Source organism: Pogoniulus pusillus, chromosome 10, assembly GCF_015220805.1.
Source record: "Pogoniulus pusillus isolate bPogPus1 chromosome 10, bPogPus1.pri, whole genome shotgun sequence".
Lineage (NCBI taxonomy): Eukaryota > Metazoa > Chordata > Aves > Piciformes > Lybiidae > Pogoniulus > Pogoniulus pusillus.
This window is the reverse complement of record NC_087273.1, coordinates 33,593,399-33,616,870: the sequence shown is the minus strand read 5'-3', so window position 1 is coordinate 33,616,870 and position 23,472 is coordinate 33,593,399. Positions and strand designations below refer to the sequence as shown.

At 43.5% G+C, this 23,472-nt stretch overlaps 1 protein-coding gene across 11 annotated transcripts in view; it reads right to left on the bottom strand.

Annotated features, from left to right (window-relative positions):
- The window catches only part of PTPRM (protein tyrosine phosphatase receptor type M), a 598,091-nt gene that overhangs the window by 462,253 nt on the left and 112,366 nt on the right, over positions 1-23,472 (bottom strand). For all 11 annotated transcript variants that reach the window (XM_064150185.1, XM_064150178.1, XM_064150183.1 and 8 more), the window contains exon 2: positions 5,724-5,846. In XM_064150185.1, the coding sequence (XP_064006255.1) occupies positions 5,724-5,846 (123 nt within the window). The remainder of the gene's footprint in view (positions 1-5,723; positions 5,847-23,472) is intronic.

The window sequence follows — 23,472 nt, the reverse complement described above, 5'->3', positions numbered from 1 at the left end:
TCCCTCTGCAAGAATCACAGAATGTTAGGGGCTAGAAGGCACCTGGAAAGCTCATCCAGTCCAACCTCCCTGCCAGAGCAGGACCACCTATACCAGATCACACAGGAACACATCCAGGTGGGTTAGAATCATAGAATCAACCAGGTTGGAAGAGACCTCCAAGATCATCCAGGCCAACCTAGCACCCAGCCCCCAGCCCTATCCAGTCAACTAGGTTTTGAATATCTCCAGAGAGGGAGACTCCACAATCCCTCTGGGCAGCCTGTTCCAGCACTCAGCCACCCTCACAAGAAAAAAATTCCTCTTCATGTTCAGATGAAACTTCCTAAAGTGGATGCTCAATGTTTGTAATAACCCAAATACTAGTGGCAGGTGCTGAAACCTCTAAGTCAGGGCAGAAGGTATAAAGATGAGCATGAGATACATGCAAGCTGTCACAGCAAGCAATAAGCAGATGTAGCTGGGGGCATGGTTTAGCACCACACTTGGCAGAAGTAGACAATGATTTAGAGGTCTTTTCCAACAAAACTGATTCCATGATTCTCAGATTATTCTGATTGTTGAACAAAGCTCTCAGGTTGCTTTAACAGAGGGATTGGACTAGATGATCTCCAGAGAGCCTTTCTAACACCCAGCTTAAGGTCATTTCTCCTCATCTTGTTGCTTGCTCCTTGGGAGAAGAGACTGACCTTCACCTTACTAAAATGTCCATTCAGTGAGTTGTAGAGAGGTCTCTCTATAGCCTCCTTTTCTCCAGCCTAAACAACCCCAGTTCCCTCAGCCTGTCTTCACAGCAGGAATCCTCCTGTTCTCTAGATCCTTCCCCAGCTTTGTCACCCATCTATGGACTCCTTCCAGCACCAAAATGTCCTTCTTGTAGTGAAGGTCCCAAAACTGAACCCAGTACTTAAGGTGTGAGTCGAATCTTATGCCACTCATTCCTTGGACTACTCCTGACCTTACATAACTCCTTGTTTCATAGCTCTGACCCTTCCTCCTCTTCGCTGCTATGTGCCAGTTGTTCTCAAGTAGCAAACTGTGCTTATGCATTTCATTTACATATATATTAATTCTTCAGCTTGTAAATTGTAAGTGTGTATTAAATCTCCACATTAATATCTAACTGCTGAAAATGTTTTGTAGGCCAAAGCAAGATGGAATTAATAATAACTAAGTGTTTCTATAATTACAGTTTTGACACTGTTTATAAACAGTTTGGGAACAGATAGAGGCTGAGAAAAGGAAGAGCTGCTCTTCCTACAGCATTTACCACCTCTGAGGCACAGGCCACTCCAAACAGAAGAGCAGGGGGTTAACCACCCTCGTGTAATCCATCCAAATATCTACTGAAATATATATTATGGTGTCATTGCTGTTTGGGTCTGTTTAATGCAATTGCAGATCAGTAGTGATTCCTTAAAGGTCATGTTTATATTTATCACAGAAATTATACAGCCAGCACCCTGCTTGCTTTAGTAGCGATAACTTCATGTTTCTCTGACAGTGTCACAGGTCAGGGCTGAGCTGGCCACTAGACAAGTGCCAGAGGCTCTCTACAAATGCCTCTGCCTTCCCAAAGGGGAAAAGGGAAAGAGACTGATGGGTTATGAAAGAAACTAAATCAGTTGGGATGGAAATAAGAACAGCCTAGTGAAACAGAATCACAAAGTTATCAGGGCTGGAAGGAACCTCAAGGGTCATCCAGTTCCAACCCCTCTGCCATGGGCAAGGACATCTCACACTAGATCAGGTTGCTCAGAGCCACATCCAGCCTGGCCATAAACACCTCCAGCAACAGAGATTCCACCACCTCCCTGGGCAACCTGTTCCAGCATCTCATCACCTTCCTAGTGAAGAACTTCTTCCTAACATTCAATCCGAAATACAGACAAAGAGATACCAACTAATACCAAACCCAACCCCTAATGGCAATACTATCACCACAGTTGCCACTGATGCTGAAGGCAGGTACTGAAGAAGTCTCAGGCTGGACTCAGCACCAGGTGAGAACCAGATTTAGGAGCTAGATTCTAGAATCAGACTTGGGAACATATGGATTGGGACTGAAGGCAGAATAGACAGATTCCTCTTGGGCTACCAGCCATTGAATACCAGGCTTGATCTTGATGACCCCTCAAGTTTTATCCTAAAGATGATGTCCATGGGATGGAATCCCTTGTTGGTCAGTTGAGGATCACTTGTCCTGTCTGTTCCTCCCTGCAGTTGCCACCTCTGCCTTACAAGGCAGAGCACAAGATTTCACAGTGCCTGTGGTCTGGAGAGGAGCAAGCCCAAGCCAGAGCTTTCTGCAGCCCAGCCCTTGGCAGCAACCCACCCCATCAGCATTCTCACTGCTAGAGATGCAGCCACTGTGGCAAACCTGCCCTGAACCTGAGAAAGTGTCCTCACTGAGCAGATGCTGAGCTGAGAAACCAAATCCCCAAACAGAATTGGTTCTGCCCTAGCTCTAACCTGGACACACAGTCAGTCAGGGATTAAAATTTACTGCAAGAAACACTTTTTACTGTTATCTTTGATTCAAATTGCCAATTTTCATCTAAAACCAGATTGTGTGGTAAACCACTGATGTGTGGTCTTTACACCTTCACTGATAGGAAGCTGTAAAGATGTCTTGTGTGCATGAATGTGCACACACAGCTATACATGAACATCATAGAATCAACCAGGTTGGAAGAGAGCTCCAAGATCATCCAGTCCAACCTAGCACCCAGCTCTATCCAGTCAACTAGACCATGGCACTAAGTGCCTCATCCATCCTTTTCTTGAGCACTTCCAGGGACAGTGATTCCACCACCTCCCTGGGCAGCCCATTCCAATGGCAAATCACATGGTGTGTGTTTTGTGCCACTGAAATAACACATCCAGCCAAAACATTTATCTATCTGAAGCAGAGCTCTGCTCTCAGCAGCCTCAAGCAGATTAAAATAAATCAAATGCCACAACTACTGAGCTTCTCCCCGGCTGCCACCAAGTTACACAAACTATTATATATTGACATCAGCTCACTCACTGGAGCATATTGCCTGAAATTAGGAATGTTATGTGCATTATTTGTTTTGGGGTTTTTTTTATCCCTCCTGACAAGGGACTACTGAACTGAGAGCTCTTATTACAGCCTAGCATTACAACGTTGTTGTATCAAGCATTTGAGCTTCCAAGCCAACAATTCCCCACAAACTATTAATCTGAGCTGTTCTTTTCATTAGCATCTGAAGTTATTTTGCTTTGCAATATGTAGCTGAGAAACTGCTGACAACCTACTTGAAATCAGTTTTTGAAGTGTATCATGTAACTCTCTGGGCTAAGGCTACCCAAAAAAAAAACCCTAATTAAAGTCATTAAGATAATGTTTTGAACAAGTACAGGAAAATAATGTCTAGATTAAATTATGAGGAAATATTAGATCCCACTTGACTGATGCATGCCCTTAGACACATGGCATCTCATTTGCAAAAAGTGAGCATCTCTTTCCCTCTCAAAGGGGTTTTTGACCTTTTAAGGCACCAATATCCGCAGCCCTCCTCAAACTAACTCGTTCATCTTCTGACCCAAGACTCCCAAAGCATATTTCACTTCCTTTATGGGCAGAAATCAAACTCCCTAAACTCTAAATATAATTTATTACCAAATGTAATACCTTTTTCACTTGATCATCAGAACTTTATTTCAGGCTGCTGATTAAAAAAAAAAGGGCAGGAAGACAAATAAGAAACGAGTTGTGTGACATCTGATAAACAAAGTTACAGAGATATCATTTTCCTTCCATAAAAATACCACTCTGGAGTCTGGACTCTTGCCCCTGGGAAACCAAAACAGACCAGAACGTCTTCAAGCCTGTGGTCATCACAGGAAAGAACATAGATTTGAACCTCTCCTATCTGCCAAGACTGCAAAAAACATAATAATTGCTTTCCAAAAAATCCAACTGGGGGAGAGTAATGAATGAAATTTGGAAGAGAAAGAAAATTTCCAGTGGCACGATTGAGGAAAGGAATGTATATCTTCTGCTGCAAGCCAAGATGACTGATAAACTATGTGTGTGTGCTCCAACTTGAGAAACAATATTAAGCACTAATGAAATAGTCCAGAAAATGTTTAGCAGTGTGTGCCAAGACCATTGGATGGAAGCCAGTTTGAAAAGGAATTTGCAAGAACCTCCTTTATCTGGGATGATGAACTTAATCTAAGCATGACGATCCAAGTGCCGTGACTCAGGGAAAATGAATGCTCAGCTTGAAGTTGAGAGTCTTACCTCTGTCAAAGGAATCAAAGTGCTGAAAGAAAAAAACACTAAAGTTCATAGAATCATAGTTGAAGGAGACCTTGATCACTGAGTCCAAAAGTTAACCCAGCACTGCCAGGTCACCACTAAACCATGTCCTTCAGCAACACATCTACACAGCTTTGAAGCCACTCCAGGGATGGTGACTCCAGCATTTCCCTGGGCAGCCTGCTCCAGGGCTTGACAATTTTGGAGAAGACATTTTTCATTTCTGGAGATTCACATATTTTTCTCCTACTTTCTTTATCTAAAAACACAGGGAGAGCATTTCCATGAGAAAAACAGCTGTTAAAGGTAATTTACAGAAATGCCAAAGTGCATTAAAGAACTCAATGCAATGGATGTGAAGCACCAGGGCATCTGTCTTCAATGCTTTTAAGTGTTTTGGGTGTATTTATACTAAATTCTGAGGCTCATTTGAGCTGGACAAATGCTGGGCAATCTTATTTAGGCCATGCTTTTCCCAAGGAAGTTTGCAGCAGATGATCCTTAAGGTTCATCCTAACCCAGAATTCTATAACTCTGAGATGTAGAAGTCCCATGATGCTCCAAACAGTGGTTTTATGAAGAAGTCTTTTCGCTTTGGTTACTTTGGATGACAATAATTAAAGAAGGCTTAGTCTATAAAAACTGAAGATGTTAAGGAGGGCTGCAGGTAATCATCCCCCCAGGGGATGGACATCAGTGCATGAGAGGAGGGAAACTCTTAACCCAGCAAGACAACTAAATTAATGACATAAATAAATGTAAAGAGGAATAACCAATGGATAAAGTTTATGTATGAAGTGGTAAAGGAATGGCTGTAATGATAGACTATGATTGGAGGGTTGGAACATCTCCCCTGTAGTGACAGGAGCTGTTCAGCCTAGAGAAGAGAAAGCTCCAAGGAGACCTTAGAGTGGTCTTCCAGTACCTGCAGGGAGCCCATGAGAAATCTGGGGAGGGACTTTTTGCAAGGGCTTGTAGTGATAGGATGAGGGAGAGTGGCTTTGAGCCTGAGGAGTGGATATTAATAAGGCATTCATTACAGTGAGGGTATTGAGACGTTGAAACAGGGAGGCTGTGGATGGCCCCTCCCTGGAGGTGTTCAAGGTCAGGCTGGACAGGGCCTTGAGTAGCCTGCTCCAGTGGCAGGTTTCTATGTCTATATAGAGGTGTTGGACCTAGGTGATCTTTAAGGTCCCTTCCAACACAACCCACTCTATGATTCTATGAATATATCTTTAGCTCAGCAGAATACAGGGTTGCTGACCTGGAATGAGGTCCAGCCAAAACCAGAGCACAATGTTAAATAACAATATCAAAATTACCTTAAACACAACAAGCATTGTATCCAAGTGGTATTTTAACAATACAATGTAAAGAAGTGCTAAAGAAGCACCTAAGCTAATGTCAAAGAGAAAGAAAGCAAAAGACCAACCTGATGGCATCCCTTGAGCTGAGGAAGGCTTTATTGGTGCATTCACTTGGTCCCAGTTGAGATCATCATCATCAGACTGACTGTAGCCACAGGAACTGAGAGGCTCATCAAATGTACAGCAACCTGTGAAAGAAGCACAAAGAGAGAAACTCAGCCAGGGGTGCAGGTAACAGGCTCTGAATTTCTAATCCTAACAACTGCAGCATGACTCAGTGCAGGCTGGGGAGTTTTAATAGGGCTTTCAAAACAGACAATTCTCTATTTACTAATTAACACTTTCTCAGAAGGCATAAAACCTTCTTGTCAGCAAAAGAAAATCACAGAGTAAAATCACAGAATTCCAACATGTTGGAGGCTAGAAGAGACCTAAAGAGATCATCTAGTTCAAGTCCCCTATTAAAGCTGGGTCACTCACAGCAGGTTGGCCAGGATCACAATATCCAGGTGGGTTTGGAATCTCTCCAGAGAAGGAGACTCCACAACTTCTCTGGGCAGCCTGCTCCACAGAGCACCCTAATAGCAAAGCAGTTTCTCCTCACATTCACACGGGACCTCGTGAGTTCCAGTTTGTGTCCAATGCCCCTTGTTCTGTGGCTGGGCACAACTGAAAGGAATCAGACCCATCCTCTTGCCCCTGCACCCCTGCCCTTCGGATAATGCTGAGCGTTGGGAAGATCTCTCAGCTGCACTTCTCCAGGCTAAGCAGCCTTGGGTTCCTCAGTCTTTCTTCCTTACAGAGATGCTCCCATTCCTCAGCATCTTTAGAACTCTCCACTAGAGAGTGTGCAGCAGCTCACTGTCTCAGCCTGGGACTGGGCAGAATACTCCAGATGTGGCCTGACTAGGGGAAAATGGAGGGGAATGAGAACCTCCCTTGATCTGCTTAGGTTGTACTTAATTTGCAGATAAATTCTCACATGCAACACAATCATCAGGACGCAACAAAACCAAGCCAGCAAAAACGAATCTGAAAAATCCAAGTGCTTCCAAAGCTGGGATGGTCAGTGTTCTTCACAAAAGCCAAAGCATTCCATGCCTCAGAATCTGTATTTTAGAAGAAGAATATAAATATTGGGACATTAGCTCTCAAACTTGTCTCTTGTATTCTTCCCAGTAAGGGAAGAATTAGATGCTCCCAGGTATGAAAAGAGGTACCAGATTTTGTGTTGGTGGGGGTCACATCATGACATCTACCTCAAAAAACTTCAAACACTCCAAAAGAAAGGAATATTTATGTCCCCTCTTTCCCCCATTCTTCTCTATGTGATTTAGAAAGGAATCCCAAGACGGGAGAGGGAAAATTTTGTTCTCAGGAATTCAGAAGAATAGAATCTAATGTTAAGCACAAGAATCCACAAAACTTTGCTTTTCCCTTTGCTTTGAGGATGCTTCTCCTGCCTTTTTACACTGAGACCAACACAGGGTTACAAAACTCCTGTTTCTCTTTGATGTTTCACTCCAGTGCAGAATGACATCTTTCCTATTCAGGAAAACAAATATAAACCTCGTCACAGAGATTTCAGTCCATATTAAAGTGAATTCTGCAGCTGTTCAAACAAAGCTCAACTCCAGGGCTATTCATCATCCTTCCTATCTGGCCATAGGCACAGCAGGCTGAGCCTTGCCAAGCTGCATTAAAATAGGAGGCAGACAAAATTTAGCTTAAAACAGAACAAAACAAAACAGAACTCGTTTTGCCTGGAATAGTGTAAATGGTGTCACAGAAAATCTTATCAGAAAGCACAACAGAAGATGAAAGCTTCATTATATTCGACAAGCTTCACCTAAGTGGAGTGCAGCCTTCCTAATGTGAGTCCCAGTGTCCAGCTGGGAAGAAGTTTGAAAGCATGAAATCTTCCAGAGAAATTATCTGTACATGAAAGTATGTCATTTCTTCACAGAATCATAGAATGCTTTAGGATGGAAAGAACCTTTAAAGGTCTTCTAGTCCACTCTGCCCTGAACTCAGCAGGGAGGTCTTCAATCAGATCAGGTTGCTCAGGACCCCAAACAACCTAACCTGGAATGTTTCCAGGGATGGGGCATCTACCACCTCTCTGGGCAACCTGGGCCAGTGTCTCACCACCTTCAGTGGATTTTTTTTTTACCTGTTATCTACTATAAATCTTCTCCTTACATTTTTAAACCATTACTCCTTGTCCTGTCACAACAGGCTCTGCTAACGCCTTGTAATGACAGGATGAGGAGTAATAGGTTTAAATTGGAAGAAGGGAGATTTAAACTAGGTGTTAGGAAGAAGTTCTTTCCAGTGAGGGTGGTGAGACACTGGCACAGAGTGCCCAGGAAGGTTGTGGCTGCTCTCTCCCTGGAGGTGTTTAAGGCCAGGTTGGATGAGGCCTTGAGTGACCTGTTCTAGTGGGAGGGGCCCCTGCCTATGGTGGGGGGTTGGAACTGGATGATCTTTGAGGCCCCTTCCGACCTAAACCATTCTATGATCCTATGAAATATCTGTCTCCATCTTTCTTAGAGGTCCCTTCAAATACTGGAAGGCTGCTATCAGGTCTCCCAGGAGCCTTCTTTTCTACAGGTTGAGCAATCCCAACTCTCTCAGCCTGACCTCACAGCAGAAGGTTTTCAAGCCTGTTGTAGCATCTTCTGTCTGTGCTCCAACAGGTCCATTTCTCTCCTGTGCTGAGAGCTCTAGAGCTGGACCCAGCACCACAAAATGTCCCTCCCCAGCTTTCCAGCAGACCCCCTTCAGGTACTGGAAGGCTGCCCTAAGATGTCCCTTGAGCCTTCATTTCTCCAGGCTGAGCTGCCCTAACTCTTGCAGGCTACCCCTACAGGACAGTCTCTCCAGCTCTCTAATCATTTCTGCGGCCTCTGGAGCTACTCAATAGTTCAATTCCCTTCTTGTGTCAGGGACACAAGATCTGGACACAGTACTCCAGGTGGAGTCTCAGAAGAGCAGATTAGAGGGGGAGAATCAGCTCCCCTGCCCTGCTGGTAGCTTCTTAGCATCTACTCAGGTTCTCAAGCCTTCCTCTGCAGCACTTTGTCTGCTTTCCACCTGTGAAACTCTTACTGTACAAAATTTCCACTTGATAAAAAGTTATCCACACATGATATGAAGAAGGAATAGTAGCATCTGAATATTTATTCATTGTCTTTAACATCTCTTTTCACTACAACGTTTAGAAACATGGGCAAGTGTTTGTAATCAACTCATCCACTTGAGAGATTCTGCCCATTTTTTTTTTGCTATTAGACTTTCTAATAACAATCAAAACACACATTGACTGCTAGACAGTTTAATCAAGCAAAGCCATTTCCCTGCCAGTTAAAGTGACATCACATTCTGGATTCACAAACTGAATGGCAAAGGATCAATTCTGCACCAACTGAAATATAAGTAAATCAGGGGATATGTATCCCACCAAGATTCTTTGCCTTCTGCTACATTTTAGAGATGGTTTTGGACTCCTGAGAGGAACTGGATTGACAAATTCACAAGATGCAACACAATCCATTAGACCCTGTGTGTCTTTTAAGTGCAGTCATCTACTTAACCATCAGGAATCCAGTTCAATACAAATATATCATTGTCTAAGTGTACCTCTTCCTTGTGGGCTTCTATTTTTATTTGGTTAAATCTGTTTGGATCTCAAAAACTTTACGAGCTTACACAAAGAAAATATTTTAAGATGAAAGTAACCACTTAAAGTAAATACAGATAAAGAGCACACTGTATTTATCCTAATGTGCATGAAGGTTTATTTGAAGCAGGCTGGGAGAGGTTCTCCTCACCTTCTTCTCTAGCTAAACCAGGCCACATCTGCAATACTCTCTCCAGTTCTCTGCTCCCCAGTGCAAGAGAGACAGGGAACTACTGGAGAGAGCTCAGTGGAAGCTATAAAGATGCTGAGGGGACAGACACATCTCTATGAGGAGGAAAGGCTGAGAGACCTGGAGCTGGATAGGGTGGAGAAGAGCAGCCTCAGGTGGGATCTTCCCAATTCTAAACAAGATCCAAAGTGCAGGGGAGAAAGAGAGCATGGGGCCAAACTCTTCTCAGTGGTGTCCAGTCACATAACAAGGGACAATAGGCATAAATTGGAACCTAGAAGGTTCCATCTGAATATGAGTTAAAAATTCTTTGCTGTGAGGTTGTCAGAGATGTGGATATGGAGTATGCTGCCTGAGGGGCTTTGGAGTCTCCTTCTCTGGAGCGATTCCAAAATGGCCTGAACATTGTGATCCTGGACAACCTGCTGTGGTTGACCCTGCTTTAGCCGTGAGCTTAGGCAAGAGGAGCTCCAGATTTCCCTCCCAACCCACACTGTGCTGGTATTCTATGAATCTGTGAAGAAATGTGGAAAAGCTGGCATCAGGATGCTAGAGAGTTCCAAATCCATAGACCCATTTCCAGCAGTGTCACAGGTGGTGACAGAACACAGAAAATAATCGTTTGGGATACACATTTAAAGCTGTTCTTTCTCAGACTTCAAAAGCTCACAGCATGTTCATAAAACATTTACAGTTGTTCTCTCTGTTCCCCTTCCTCTTACCTGACAGAAACTGAATCTACACAAATGCCTCCAAGAACATTTCCATTTTGGTGACACAGGACATTGTAACGAATCTGTGTTTTCTGGAAGACAGACCTGTCAGCTTGAATATCCCCTGGAAACCTGCCCATCTTTGCACAAGCAAAGTGTGTTCCCAAAAAATGCCTCTTGTCGGATAGATACTGAGAGAAATTCAGAATTTGGGTTACTGGATTTTATTGCAATGCTCTGGAAAAAATAAAACAAAGCAAAACAAAACCCCAAACACTGGCTCACAATGATGGGATTCTGTTTCCATCTTGTGCTGCACCTTGGGAGGTAGGAAATAAAGGTGGCACTTGTGGGGAGCAGCATATGGGGCAGGTGACTCTCAACTGAGCAACAAGGGATTATATCCCATGGACAGTGCTATTGGAATGGGCTGCCCAGGGAGGTGGTGGAGTCACTGTCCCTGGAGGTGTTCAAGAAAAGCCTGGATGAGGCACTTAGTGCCATGGTCTAGATGACTGGATAGGGCTGAGGTTGGACTGGGTGATCTTGGAGGTCTCTTCCAACCTGCTTGATTCTATGATAAAGCTGAGGGATCAACAGGATCAAGCTTCTTCTTCAATGGCTGCTGTCACAGGAGGACTCTGTCCCTTCTGCCTAACTCTTTCCAGAATCCAGCTCCTGAATCTCATTCTGAGTCCAGTTTGGCACTTCCCCAGTGCCTGTCCCCAGCATCAATGACACCAATGATGACAACTTTGCCATTGGGGGTTGGATTCCATATTGGTTTGTGTCTCTTTGTCTCTATTTCATTGGATTGTTCTTCTTTCCATCCCAACTGGTTTCATTTCTTTCCCAACCCATTAGTCTCTCCCTTTTTCTCGTCCCTTTGGGAAGGCAGAGGGGTTCATAGAGAACTTCTGTCACTTGTCTAGTGGTGAGCCCAGCCCTGACCCTTAACATTAACCTACAGCTGTACACAGCTTATTAAACAGGTCACATTTGGCACAGTAGTGGCAAAAGGGAGATGGGTGACGTGTGTGTACTTTGGAGCTGACTCAACCTGCTGAGGTCAAAACCACGATACAAATGAATAAATAAAAGGCAGATTTCCCAGATGCTTCCTATCTTGTTTATCACAAATACACGACAAACCCCCCCCGCTTCAAAATGCAGAACTCTTCTGTACAAACTGCCTGAAACGTTTCGACATAAAGCTTTGACCTACAAATAACCCACAGAAGGATCCTCTTTTCACATACTTAAAACAGAATTAAAAATTCAAAAGATATCCTGGCAGTGGAATAAGCCTCCTGAGAAAAACAAAAAGGCAACTGAACACCTCTTTTATATAGTTTCTAGCGAAAGATTCACTTAATTTATTTTTATAGCTACCACCCAGGAGTGCACAAAAGCCCTTTGCTAAATGTGTGAAAAAGAATTCAGTCATCTTGGCTGGCAGAGAAGGTAGTCTAGCTCCTGGCCCATACATCAGCCATACATTAACCAGTCACTTGAATTGTAGAATCATAAAATTGTTTCAGTTGGAAAAGACCTCTAAAATCATAAAGTCCAGCCATAAATCACCAAATGCAGCCATCTACCTCAGACCACGGCGGTCACTAACTCATGTCCTGAAGCATCACGTCTGCACATTTCTTGAACACCTCCAGAGACAATAACTCCACCACCTTCCTGGGCAACCTGTTCTAATGACTGACCACTCTTAATGTCTAATTTTCCTAGTGCCCAACCTAAACCTCCCCTGGCACAATTTCATAGAATCATAGAATCAACCAGGTTGGAAGAGACTTCCAAGTTCATTCAGTCCAAAATAGCACCCAGTCATCCAGACCATGACACTAAATGCCTGATCCAGTCCTCTCTTGAACACCTTCAGGGATGGTGACTCCACCACCCCTCCCTGGGCAGCCCATTCCAATGCAAATCACTCTCTCTGGAAAGAACTTCCTCCTAACATCCAGCCTAGACCTCCCCTGTCACAACTTGAAACTGTGTCCCCTTGTTCTGTTGCTGGTTGCCTGGCAGAAGACACCAACCCCCACCTGAATACAACCTCCCTTCAGGTAGTTGTAGACAGCAATGTCAGGCCATGTCCTCTCATTCTATCAGCTGATACTAGGGAGAAGAGGCCAACCTCATCTCACTACAACCTCTTTTCAGGTAGAGAAGGATGAGGTCATTCTGCAACACTTCACCTTCTGTCAACCAAGGGAGCAAGCATCTACCATATAGCTCTTTTCCACTCAGCATCCATTTGTGATTTCCTATGTTGGCAACAGATGCTGCCTTTATTAATTTAATTATCATGGATAATGTGTCTATCCTCACTTAGGTTTCACTGCATTTTTACCTTCATTTCTCCTTTTAGTTCTCCAAGGAGAGCTATCACCAAAACATGGCTGAGTGCAGCTGGAATTAATAAGAAAATATCTAAACATAATAAGAAACAGAATCACAGAATCATTTTTCTGGGTTCAAATGGACCTTTAATATCATTAGGTCCAATTGTTAATGCAGCACTACCTCAGTACCTCATCTACAAAGCTTTTAAATCCTCCAAGGACAGAAACTCCACCACTTCTTTGGGCAGCCTGTTCCAAGGTGTAAATATCAGTGAAGAATCTTTTTTCTAACAGTCAACATAAAGCTCTCCTACTGCAACTTGAAGCCATTTCCTTTTGTTCTATTGATTGTTACCTGGGAGAAGAGACCAACACCCACCTAGTTCTAATCTCCTTTCAGATATCTGTAGAAGGTGAAGATGTCTCCCCAAGCCTCCTTTTCTTTAGATCAAACAACCCCAGTTCCCTCACAAGACCTCTTCTCCAGACCCTTCACCAGCTTGTTGCTCTTTTCTGGACACACTCCAGCACCAAAATGTCTTTGCTGTGGTGAAAGTCCCAAAACTGAACCCACAGTTCAAGCCATGGCCTCAATAGTGCTGAGTACAGGGGGACAAACACTTCCTCAGTCCTGCTGGTCACAGTACTGCTGATACTGGTCCAGATGTTGTTTGCCTTCTTGGTCACCTGGTTCATATCCAGAGAGCTGTCCACCAACATCACCAGGTCCTTTTCTGCCAGGCAATTTCTAGCCACTCTGTCCCAAGCATGAAGCACTGATGAAGGCTCTTGTGACCCAAATTACTCACTAATTCATTTTTATTCCCAGTTCCATTTGCTCCTGTAGAGCTACCAGAGCCTAGAGGCAAAATCCTAAGTAGCTTCCTCGGATAAAGTGCTGCCCTCACAAAGGGTGAGTTCAGGAACTACTCATCATTAACCTCTCTGTAGGAGAGGGAGAAGTGGTTGTGCTGATCCATGGCAGATAGACACATTTCCACAAGAGGAAAGAGGACAGCTGTCTGCTTTCAGTGATATCAATTCAGTGAAACATTAATTACACTTTTTTTTTTTCAATTGATTATCCTAAAAACTGCTTACTCCTTTTCAGTTCACCTCACTTGAGTACCTCAGCATTCTACCTTTCACTAAAATACCGCACAAGAGAGCTGTCTCAGAATGATTTGTCCAGAGGAAAGGAGAAGAGAGCAGAGCAAGGCATTTGGGCAGCACCACCAAACTTCACAGATGGCATTCATGAAATAAATGGACATATTAGGGAATCTGAGATAAAGAAAATGCAGTTCACAAGCAAGGAAAAAACACAGCAGGGTTATTCAAGCTTTTCTCTCTTCCCCCCATCCCCAGGTGGGAGGAAGGGATTGAAACAATTCCTCATAGGCAAAATCCTTCATAAGAAATGTCCATGCTTCAGTTTATTTGAAAGTAAGCTAAGCTACCATCATAAAGGCCATGATTATGAGCCCACATCACATCACTTCTCAACCATCCATTCAGTTGTGCCAGGGTAGGTATAGGCTGGATGTTAGGAAGAAGTTCTTCACAGAGAGAGTGATTTCCCATTGGAATGGGCTGCCCAGGGAGGTGGTGGAGGCACCGTCCCTGGGGGTCTTCAAGAAAAGACTGGATGAGGCACTCAGTGCCATGGTCTAGTTGACTGGATAGGGCTGGGTGATAGGTTGGACTCGATGATCTTGGAGGTCTCTTCCAACCTGGTTGATTCTATGATTCTATGATTCTATGATTCAGGAAACACTGCACTGGAATTCATGAGGATAAACCTTCTCATGCCACATCCTTCCCAGTTCCCAGGGGAAACCCAGCATGAGCAAAGAGAGTGCCACCTTTTCTACCACCAGCACTGGAAGCTCTTCACCTCACAAAGCTTTCAAATTCCTATTCCCAGTGTAATTTGATTTTCAACGGGATACTTCCATTAAAACTTTTAAGGTAGCATTTTTTCTTTTGCTTTTTCTTTTCCTACATTACTGAAAGCCAACATCACCATTCTATTCAGCTTGTGTCATTCATGGAATCATAGAATCAACCAGGTTGGAAGAGACCTCCAACATCATCCGGTCCAACCTAGCACCCAGCCCTATACAATCAGCCAGACCATGGCACAAAGTGTCTCAGCCAGGCTTTTCTTCAACACCTCCAGGGATGGTGACTCCACCACCTCCCTGGGCAGCCCATTCCAATGCCAATCACTCTCTCTGGCAACAACTTCCTACTAATATCCAGCCTATATCTCCCCTGGCACAACTTGAAACTGTGTCCCTTTGTTCTGTTGTTGTTTGCCTGGCAGAAGAGACCAACCCCCACCTGGCTACAGCCTAAAGACAATCATAGAGCCTAAAGACAACCTGTTTCATCAAAGGCAGTTCTGACAGCTGATAGATGAACTACCATTTCATCCAATTATTAGAGCATTTATTGTTTTTCTGGTGTCAAGGTTTAGTGCTGGCCACTAGCTGAATGACAGAGACTCTGAACCCTTCTGTTCTGCCCATCATTATTCTGTCTGCTAGAAGCAGCCACTGGCTGTGCAAACATGCCCTGAAATTCAGAAAGTGCCTTCACTGAGCAGGAACTCAGCTGAGAAGTCACATCCCTGACCAGAATTGGTTCTGTTCTACCTCAAATCAGAACAATAGATTTGGTTTTGTTTTGGTTTCCTTTTGTTATCAAAAATCTGCCCTAATATCCTGTTTGTATAAAGAGATTTCAGGGAGACAGCTGGCAGTGTTCTTCTCATCTGCCAAAATGATCCTTCACCTTTAAACTTTCTGAGCTCAAAGAACCCAAGTGTACTTGAAACTCCATCATCCTCCCTGGCGCTGCTTGGTTTTAACTAGCAGCTTGTCTTTAAGTCTCCCAGAAGACAGACTCCACAAAGCAACCTCAGGTGCTGTGAAACCAATGCTTGATGCTTCTCCAAATCTCTGTCTGGTGTTTTTCTAAGCTGAAATCTTCCTGTTAAAGCCATGTGGGCCTGATGGGCCATTTCAGTCAAACCCAGTTTCACTTATTTATCACAAACCCCTGCTTAGGAACTCTGCTGTGGATTGCTCACACACACAATCTGTTTCCAGCTTTGAACTTTAAAAAGGATTTAAGCAGTCAATCTCAATATCATTATAAACCCAATGTGCATTACTTGCCTATTGATTGTGAGGAAATAAAAGTTGGAAGCTTGATTTCTGGGCTAATCTTTCCATTTGCTTGATGAGTTCTGCAGTTGGGGCAGAACACTTAGTGCATCCTGTTAGATAACGGCGTATTAAGCTCGGATGAGAAATCCAGACTATTTACAACACACTTCTGGCTTTAAGTAAAGAACAAAGGCAAAGTTAGCTGGTCTCAGAGGCTTTTAAGCTAAACCACAATAAAAGCAAAACACACACAAAATAACCCAATAAAATCTTTCCATGAAACCAATAATAGGACCACAGAATTGTACAATCTGGGCTGGGTTGGAAGGAACCTCCAGAGGTCATTTAGTCCAACTCACTCTGCAGCAAGCAGAGGCATCCTCAACTACATCAGGTTGTCCAAAGTCCTGTTGAGCTTCACTTTGACTATCTCCAGGGTTAGGGACTCAACCACCTCCCTGGGCATCCTGTTCCAGTGTTCCACCACCCTCGTTTCTTCTGCCTGATATATCCAAAAATCTAGATTTGCACAAAATATAGAGTTACATAATCATTTAGGTTGGAAAAGATCTCTAAGATCATCAAGTCCAACCATTATCCCAATACTACCAAATACATCACTAAACCATGTTCCTCAGCATCACATCTACACAGCTTTTTAAATTCCTCCAGGGATGGGGACTTCACCACTGCCCTGGGCAGTGTGGCAATGACAATCCTTCCAGAAAAGAAACTGGTCCTAATATTCAACCTGAAGCCCTAATGCTGAAACTTTTGCTGTTTCTATTCATCCTAATTGTTGTAAGCTGGGACAACAGACAAACACCCACCTCATTCCAATGGCCTTTCAGGGAGTTTGAGGAAGCCAGAAGGTCTCCCCTGAGCCTCTTATTCCCCAGACTAAACACAGTATCACAGTATCACAGTGGCTGCTGCTCACAAGAGCTGTTCACCAGACCCTTCATCAGCTTTGTTGACCTTACTCTGGATCTGCTCCAGCACCTCAACATCCTTGAAGCAAGGGGCCCAAAATTGAACCCAGTCTATACTAAGGTTTGTATTCCACTTTGTCAATATATAGACAACCAGACAGGATTCATTGGGATTAATTTCATTCATTATCAGCCTGTCTCACAAATGCAGTTTCCCCCTGTAAGTTTAAACAGTTTATCATCTAATTAAACAGCTGTTTATGCTATGAATTTTAATGTGTGCACTGAAACACTTCAGAACAAATGCCACAGAAGAACTGTACTCAGTGAAAGAATTCAAAGGGATACCGAAGCCCCTGTGCAGTCCCTCCCCCATCTGCTTGTTTTTCCTTTTTTTTTTTTGTTGTTGTTTTCCAATCTCCAGGGTCTCTTCCATGCATTTCCTCTCTTGTTCTGAGAGTTTTCCTTCAGGTGAGAGAGGCTGCTAACATATCTAGTTTTCTTTTTGAAGTTGCAGGGTATGAATTTTACCACGCAGTGGCTGTGAATTGTTCTAGCTCCATCCCACCCCATTTAGTTTATGATACAGCTCCACAGCTACTCAATGATTTAGGAAAATCACAGAATCCCAGCATGCTGGAAGTTGGAAGGGTCACCCTGCAAAGGCAGGGTCACCCATAGCAGGTTGCTTGGGATCACAATGTCCAGGCAGGTTTGGAATCTCTCTATAGACAGAGACTCCAGCAGCTCTCTGGGTGGACTGCTTCAGTGCCTCAACTGCCCTCAAAGTTCAAGAAGTTTTCCATTCTGTTCAGATGTAAATTCCTGGATTCCAGTTTGGGCCCATTGTCTCTTGTCCTGTTACTGGGCACCACTGAAAAGAGTGTGTCCCCACCCTCTTGTCCCTGACTCTTTAGCTATTGATCAGCATTGTTAAGATTTCCTCTCAGTCTGTTCTTCTCCAGCCTAAACAGTCTCCGGTCTTGGCCTTTCCCTATAAGCAAGGATTCATTTTGTTTTGGTTCCTGCTGTCAACACAACCCTTTGGATGAGGAGAAAGCAGAACCTCCATGTGCTAGTTTGAAACTATCTAGAATGTTTTGGTGAGAAGAATTAGATCACAGGCTGTGAAAGAGAAACAGTGGTGATGTCTACTTCACTCATAGGCTTGCTGAGAGGTATAAGAACAAGAATGTAAATATGGATAAGACATTTGGCTACTGCCTGAGCTTTGAGATGCATTTCTCTCTCTCTAACCTTAACCTGCCATCTCTCTGATTAATCCACCTGCTTCCTAACCCCCCTGCCTGACCCTCCATTCTTCCTTGGGCACAAGTCAACATCTAAGGTAAGGTAGAGAGGGGTGGAAGAAAGTGGAAGTGAGGTTGGGAGCCCCTCCTGGGGACTCAGGTTTCTGGGAGAGCTGTTGTGTTTCTGTATTACCTTTTACCTTGTATATTTCTGTATATACTGTAAATATCTGCTTGTATATATTGTGCTAAACACAAACCAGCACACTCCACATCTATGACACTCAATAAATTGACTACAACAGGAACCATGTTGATAAAGCAGTCAAAAACCTCCATCAAGCAACTTCAACACATAGAATCATACAATCATTAAGGTCAGAAAAGACCTTTAAGATCATCAAATCCAATCATCAACCCAACACAGCCATGTCCACTAAACCTTGTCCTGAATTGCCATGTATACATGCTTCTTCAACACTTTCAGGGAGGCTGACATGAGTAATTAGTTTACTACATCAGAAAAGTTTTGAGTTATTATCACTAAGGTTTGAGCCCAGCTCTGCTTCCTAAATCCAGGCAGCACAACAGAACTTCACTGTGCTGCAGGTATAAATAACTTTCTATTTTTAAATGTGTTTTGCTGCTGATCTGTTTTTTTTCCTTTCCTCTCATTTTTAGTCATTATCTCTTGCAATAAATTAGATTTTATTTCATTCACCACGTCTACAACCTCTGCCCAGAAGGAGAAGAAGTGATTTTAGAAACTGCTGATCGACTGTGAGAGAGACCCACATTTGAGGGCATTCAAACCACTCCAGCTGCAACATTGACATCCCCAAGCTCATATGACCCTGAGAGTGAATTCTTGAGTCTTCTTGATAGCTGAACAGGGCATTGCCAGCAATAATATAAAATGATTACTTCCAATTTCAGCTTATCAGAGGATTAAATCAGTATTAAACTCACTTAAACATTGCACCACAAGAAAAAGGCAGCTTAGGACTACATGGAACTACACACTCCCTTACCTTTTTGACTGGGCTGCATTAAGAAGAATATGGCCAGCAGGTTGAGAGAGGTTCTCCTCCACTTCCAACCTGCAGTAGTGAGGCTACATCTGGGGTACTAAGTCCAGTTCTTTGCACCTCACTTCAGGAGAGACACAGAGCTACTGCAGACAGACCAGTGGAGGCTACAAAGATGCTGAGGGGTCTGGAGCATCTCTGTGAGGAGGAAAGACTGAGGCTGTTTAGCCTAGAGAAGAGCAGAATGAGAGTGGAACTCCTCAGTGTTGATCAATAGCCAAAGGGTGGGAGACAGAAGGATGGGGCTAGTCACTTTTCAGTGGTGCTCAGTCACAAGACAAGAAGCAATAGGCAGAAACTGGAACCCAGGAAATTCCATCTGAACACGAGGAGAAACTTTTTTTGCTGTGAGGATGTCAGAGACCAGGAGCACACTGCCCATAGAGATTGTGGAGACTCCTTCTCTGGACAAACAGCCAAAATTGAAGCCACAAAGATGGCTTCATGGTCTTAGAAAATGCACCCTACTCATTAAGAGTCTTGAGACAACATCTCGATGATCTCAAGTTTGGTCTACTGCAGCAGTTCCACAGATATCAAATAAAAAACAGCTTCAGTATCATAAATCTTTTACTGCTAACTGCAAATCCTTGCCTTTAAGGTCCATCTCCCTGTAATCATCTTTGTTCATCTCTCACCACACTGCCAAAAGCCCTCTAATTAGTATCGTATTAGGCTGCCTTTCACTGCTCCTCATTCTAATCAGTTGACTAATTACTTTCCCATAATCTTAGTGTCAGGTTATAAGATGGCATTTGAATGAAGAGATGCATGTGGAAGAAATCTTTTGACTAGGGGGCATGGAACAAGTTCTGTCGACAGCTACAAGATCTCCAGTAGGTAGGTGAAACTGACTAAGCCTTGCTTAAGAGAAGGAAGAGGCAAGAAAGATGCAGCCACAGCCAACAGTAATCTTGCAAATGACTTAAAAACCTGGACAACAGAAGGACCTTGAGCCAGTAACGTGTCTTACTGGCCATAAAGGCCAAGGACATCAAGAAGGGGGCATCAAGAAGATGTGGTAAGCAGATTGTGGAAGGTTCTCCCAGCCTTTGAGGAGGCCTCATCTGAAGTGTTGTTCTGAACTCCCCAGTTCAAGAAGGACAGGGAGCTGCGTGAGAGGGTACAGTAAAGGGCTACAAAGATGATTTAGTTTGAAAAAGAGAAGGCTGAGGGGAAACATCTTTGCTGTCTACAGCTACCTGAAAGGATGTTGTGGAAAGACTGCTGCTGGGCTCTTCTCACAGGTAATTAGCAATAGAACAAGAGGGAATGGCCTCAAGCTGTGACTGGGTAGGTTTACACTGCACATTAGGAAGTTTTTTCTTTTCCCAGCAAGAGTTATCAGGCATTGGAATGGGCTGCCCAGGGAGGTGGTTGAGTCACCAGCCCTGGATGTGTTTAGAAGTCATTTGGATGTGGTACTTGGGGATGTGGTTAAAGGGTGAGCCTTGTAGAGTTATTGGTTAGACTCGGTGATCCTGAGGGTCTTTTCCAACCTGAATATTTCTGTGATTAGGGGACTAGAACATCTCTCCTATGAAGAACTGCAGAATGATTTGGGTCTTTTTTAATCTGGAGAAGAAAAGACTGAGAGGAGATGTTATCAATGCATATAAATACTTAGAGGGTGGGTGTCAGGAGGATGGGACCAATGCTTTTTCAGCGCTGCCCAGGAACAGGACAAGAGCTATAATGGGTACAAGTATGAGCACAGGAAGTTCCATCTAAGCATGAAAAGGAATTTCTTACTTGTGAGGATGACCAGGCTGCCAGAGAGGTGGGGAAGTCTCCATCCCTGGAGTCATTCCAAACCCTCCTGTGCAACCTGCTCTAGGTAAACCTGCTCTGGCAGCAGGGTTGGATTACATGATCTCCAGAGGTCCCTTCCAATTCCCACCATCTTGTGATTCTATGATTCTGTGAAATGTGATAATCCACAGAAGCTGACAGCAGGAAGTGTTAGTGAAGAAGGGAAGCTTTTTCTCACATAAAACAATACATGAGAATCTGATTAAACAGCTTATTGACAGAATTATAGAATCACAAAATCATTTTGGTTGGAAAAGACCTTTAAGGTCATCAAGCCCAACCATTATCCTAGTACTGACAGGTCACTGCTAAACCATGATGCTGAGCACCACATCCACATGGATTTTCAATCCTTCCAGGGATGGAGATTCCACCACTGCCTTGGACAGCCTGTTCCAGGGCTGGAAAACCCCTTTGGGACAGATTTTTTTTTTTCTAATGACCAATCTAAACCCATGGCTACCAACTCATCACTAAGCCATATCCCTCAGCACCACATCCACATGTAGAAATGTACAAAGAAAGATTTTCTTCTTTATCTAGCTTGTTTCTTATTAATGAGGAGAAAGTTTATTTTGGTTAAATTATAATATGAGCAACGTGAAATAGTTCATCTCAGAAAAGCAAGAAACAAACATAGGACCTTGCCAAAAGGTTAACTTAAGGGTTGAAGAGTCTCTGGGCTGTAGCCCCTTGACTTTGGACACAACAATGAGAAAAGCTGTTCTTTTAAGGTCCTGGCTTTCCAGTATCTATTCCAGGGAGCCAGGAGCTACCTCTAAAGGATAGTTCCAGTATTGGAAGGGGCTAGAGGACAGCTGGAGAGGAACATTTTACAAAGGTGTGTAGTGATTGGATGAATCATAGAATCAACCAGGTTGGAAGAGATTTCCAAGATCATCCAGTCCAACCTATCATCCAGCCCTATCCAGTCATCTAGACCATGGCAATAGCTTCAGGTTGGAAGAAGCTCGATTCAGATTAGACATTTGGAAGTAATTCTCTCCCATAAGGGTGGTGAGACACTGGAACAGGTCACCCAAACAAGTTGTGGAAGCTCCAAACCTGGAAGTGTGCAAAGCAAAGCTGGATGGGGCCTTGAGCAACCTGGTCTAGTAGGAGGCCTCCTTGCCTGTGGCAGGGGAGAGATGATCTTTAAGGTCCCTTCCAACCCAAACTGTCACAGGATTTGATAAATTCAGACTTGCAGTAATATCACTTTCAGTTTAAGTTTGGTTGCCACTATTTAAGCGCTAGACACATAAAATGCTTTATCCACGCAACTTTGTTTTGAAAACAGCTCTGAAAAATCTCTAGTTCCAATTAAATGTTTTGTAACAAATGTCAAACCAGTAAATCACTGAGCAGCAGCAGTAACTGATTGAGAAGATGCTCAATACAATTCTCTGAATCTGCCAAGCCAAAAGTTGTTTAATGTAATTTAACTCACCCTGGAGTGCAGTTAAATAATTGTGATGGATGGCAGCTTGTCTTGGTCTTTTCCATTTGTTAAATTATGATAGATGAATTATGCACATTACTGAATTTCAATGCCTTCTTTCTGCTCACCACCCCTGCTTCATGAAAAACATCCCCTCAATAAAGAGCCTAAATCCATCTCCATCAGAACCCAAAGAACGTTCCACAATTATGATAAAGAAGCTGAAGGCCAAAAATGCTTCCCTTGACGCTGAAGTAAGTCCCCTGACACTGAAAGCAACAACAAATGTGTGCAATGCAACTAAACACTTTCTACCCTCTCCGCTTTAAATAAAGTAACTGAACCTGGTAAGAAATGTTTATCAAAGCTTTAGGAGGACTTTGAGGTAGAAAAGACTATGATGAATCAAACACCTCAAAAAAGATACTGGGCATCTTCAGTAAGTTTGCAAGTGGGGTGGGAGTGATGATCTGCTTGAGGTCAGGAAAGCTCTACAGAGTGACTTGGACAGGCTGTATCCATGGGCTGAGGCCAAGGGGATCAGGTTCAACAATGCAAAATGTTTGTTCCTGCACTTAGGACACAACAACCCCATGATCAATACAGGCCTGGGGAAGAGTGGCTGGAAATTCCCATGGTGGAAAAGGATGCAGAGGTGTTGGTTGACAGCCAAATGAATATGAGGCAGCGTGTGCTCTGGTGGCTAAGAAGGCAAACAGCATCTTGGCCTGCATTAGAAACAGTGTGGCCAGCAGGAGCAGGGCAGTGGTTGGGCCATCATAATAAACAGTGGTGAGACCACACTTGGAATACAGAAATGAGTTTTAGGCTCCTCAATATAAAAAGGAGATTGAGGTGCTAGAGCATGTCTAGAGAAATGCAATAAAGCTGGTGAAGAGTCTAGAGAACAGGATTTGTGAGGAGCAGCTCTGGGAATTGTGTTGTTTAGCCTGAAGCAAAGGACGCTGAGGAGAGACCTTCTCACTCTCTACCACTACTTGAAAAGAAGTTGAAGTGAGGTTGGAATTGGTCACTTCTCCCAAGTAACAAAAAATAGAATATGAAGGATACGAGGCAATGGCCTCAAGTTTCACCAGAGGACTTTTGGTTTAGGTACTAAGAACAATTTCTTCCCCAAAAGGGTTGTGAAAACTTGGAACAGCTTGT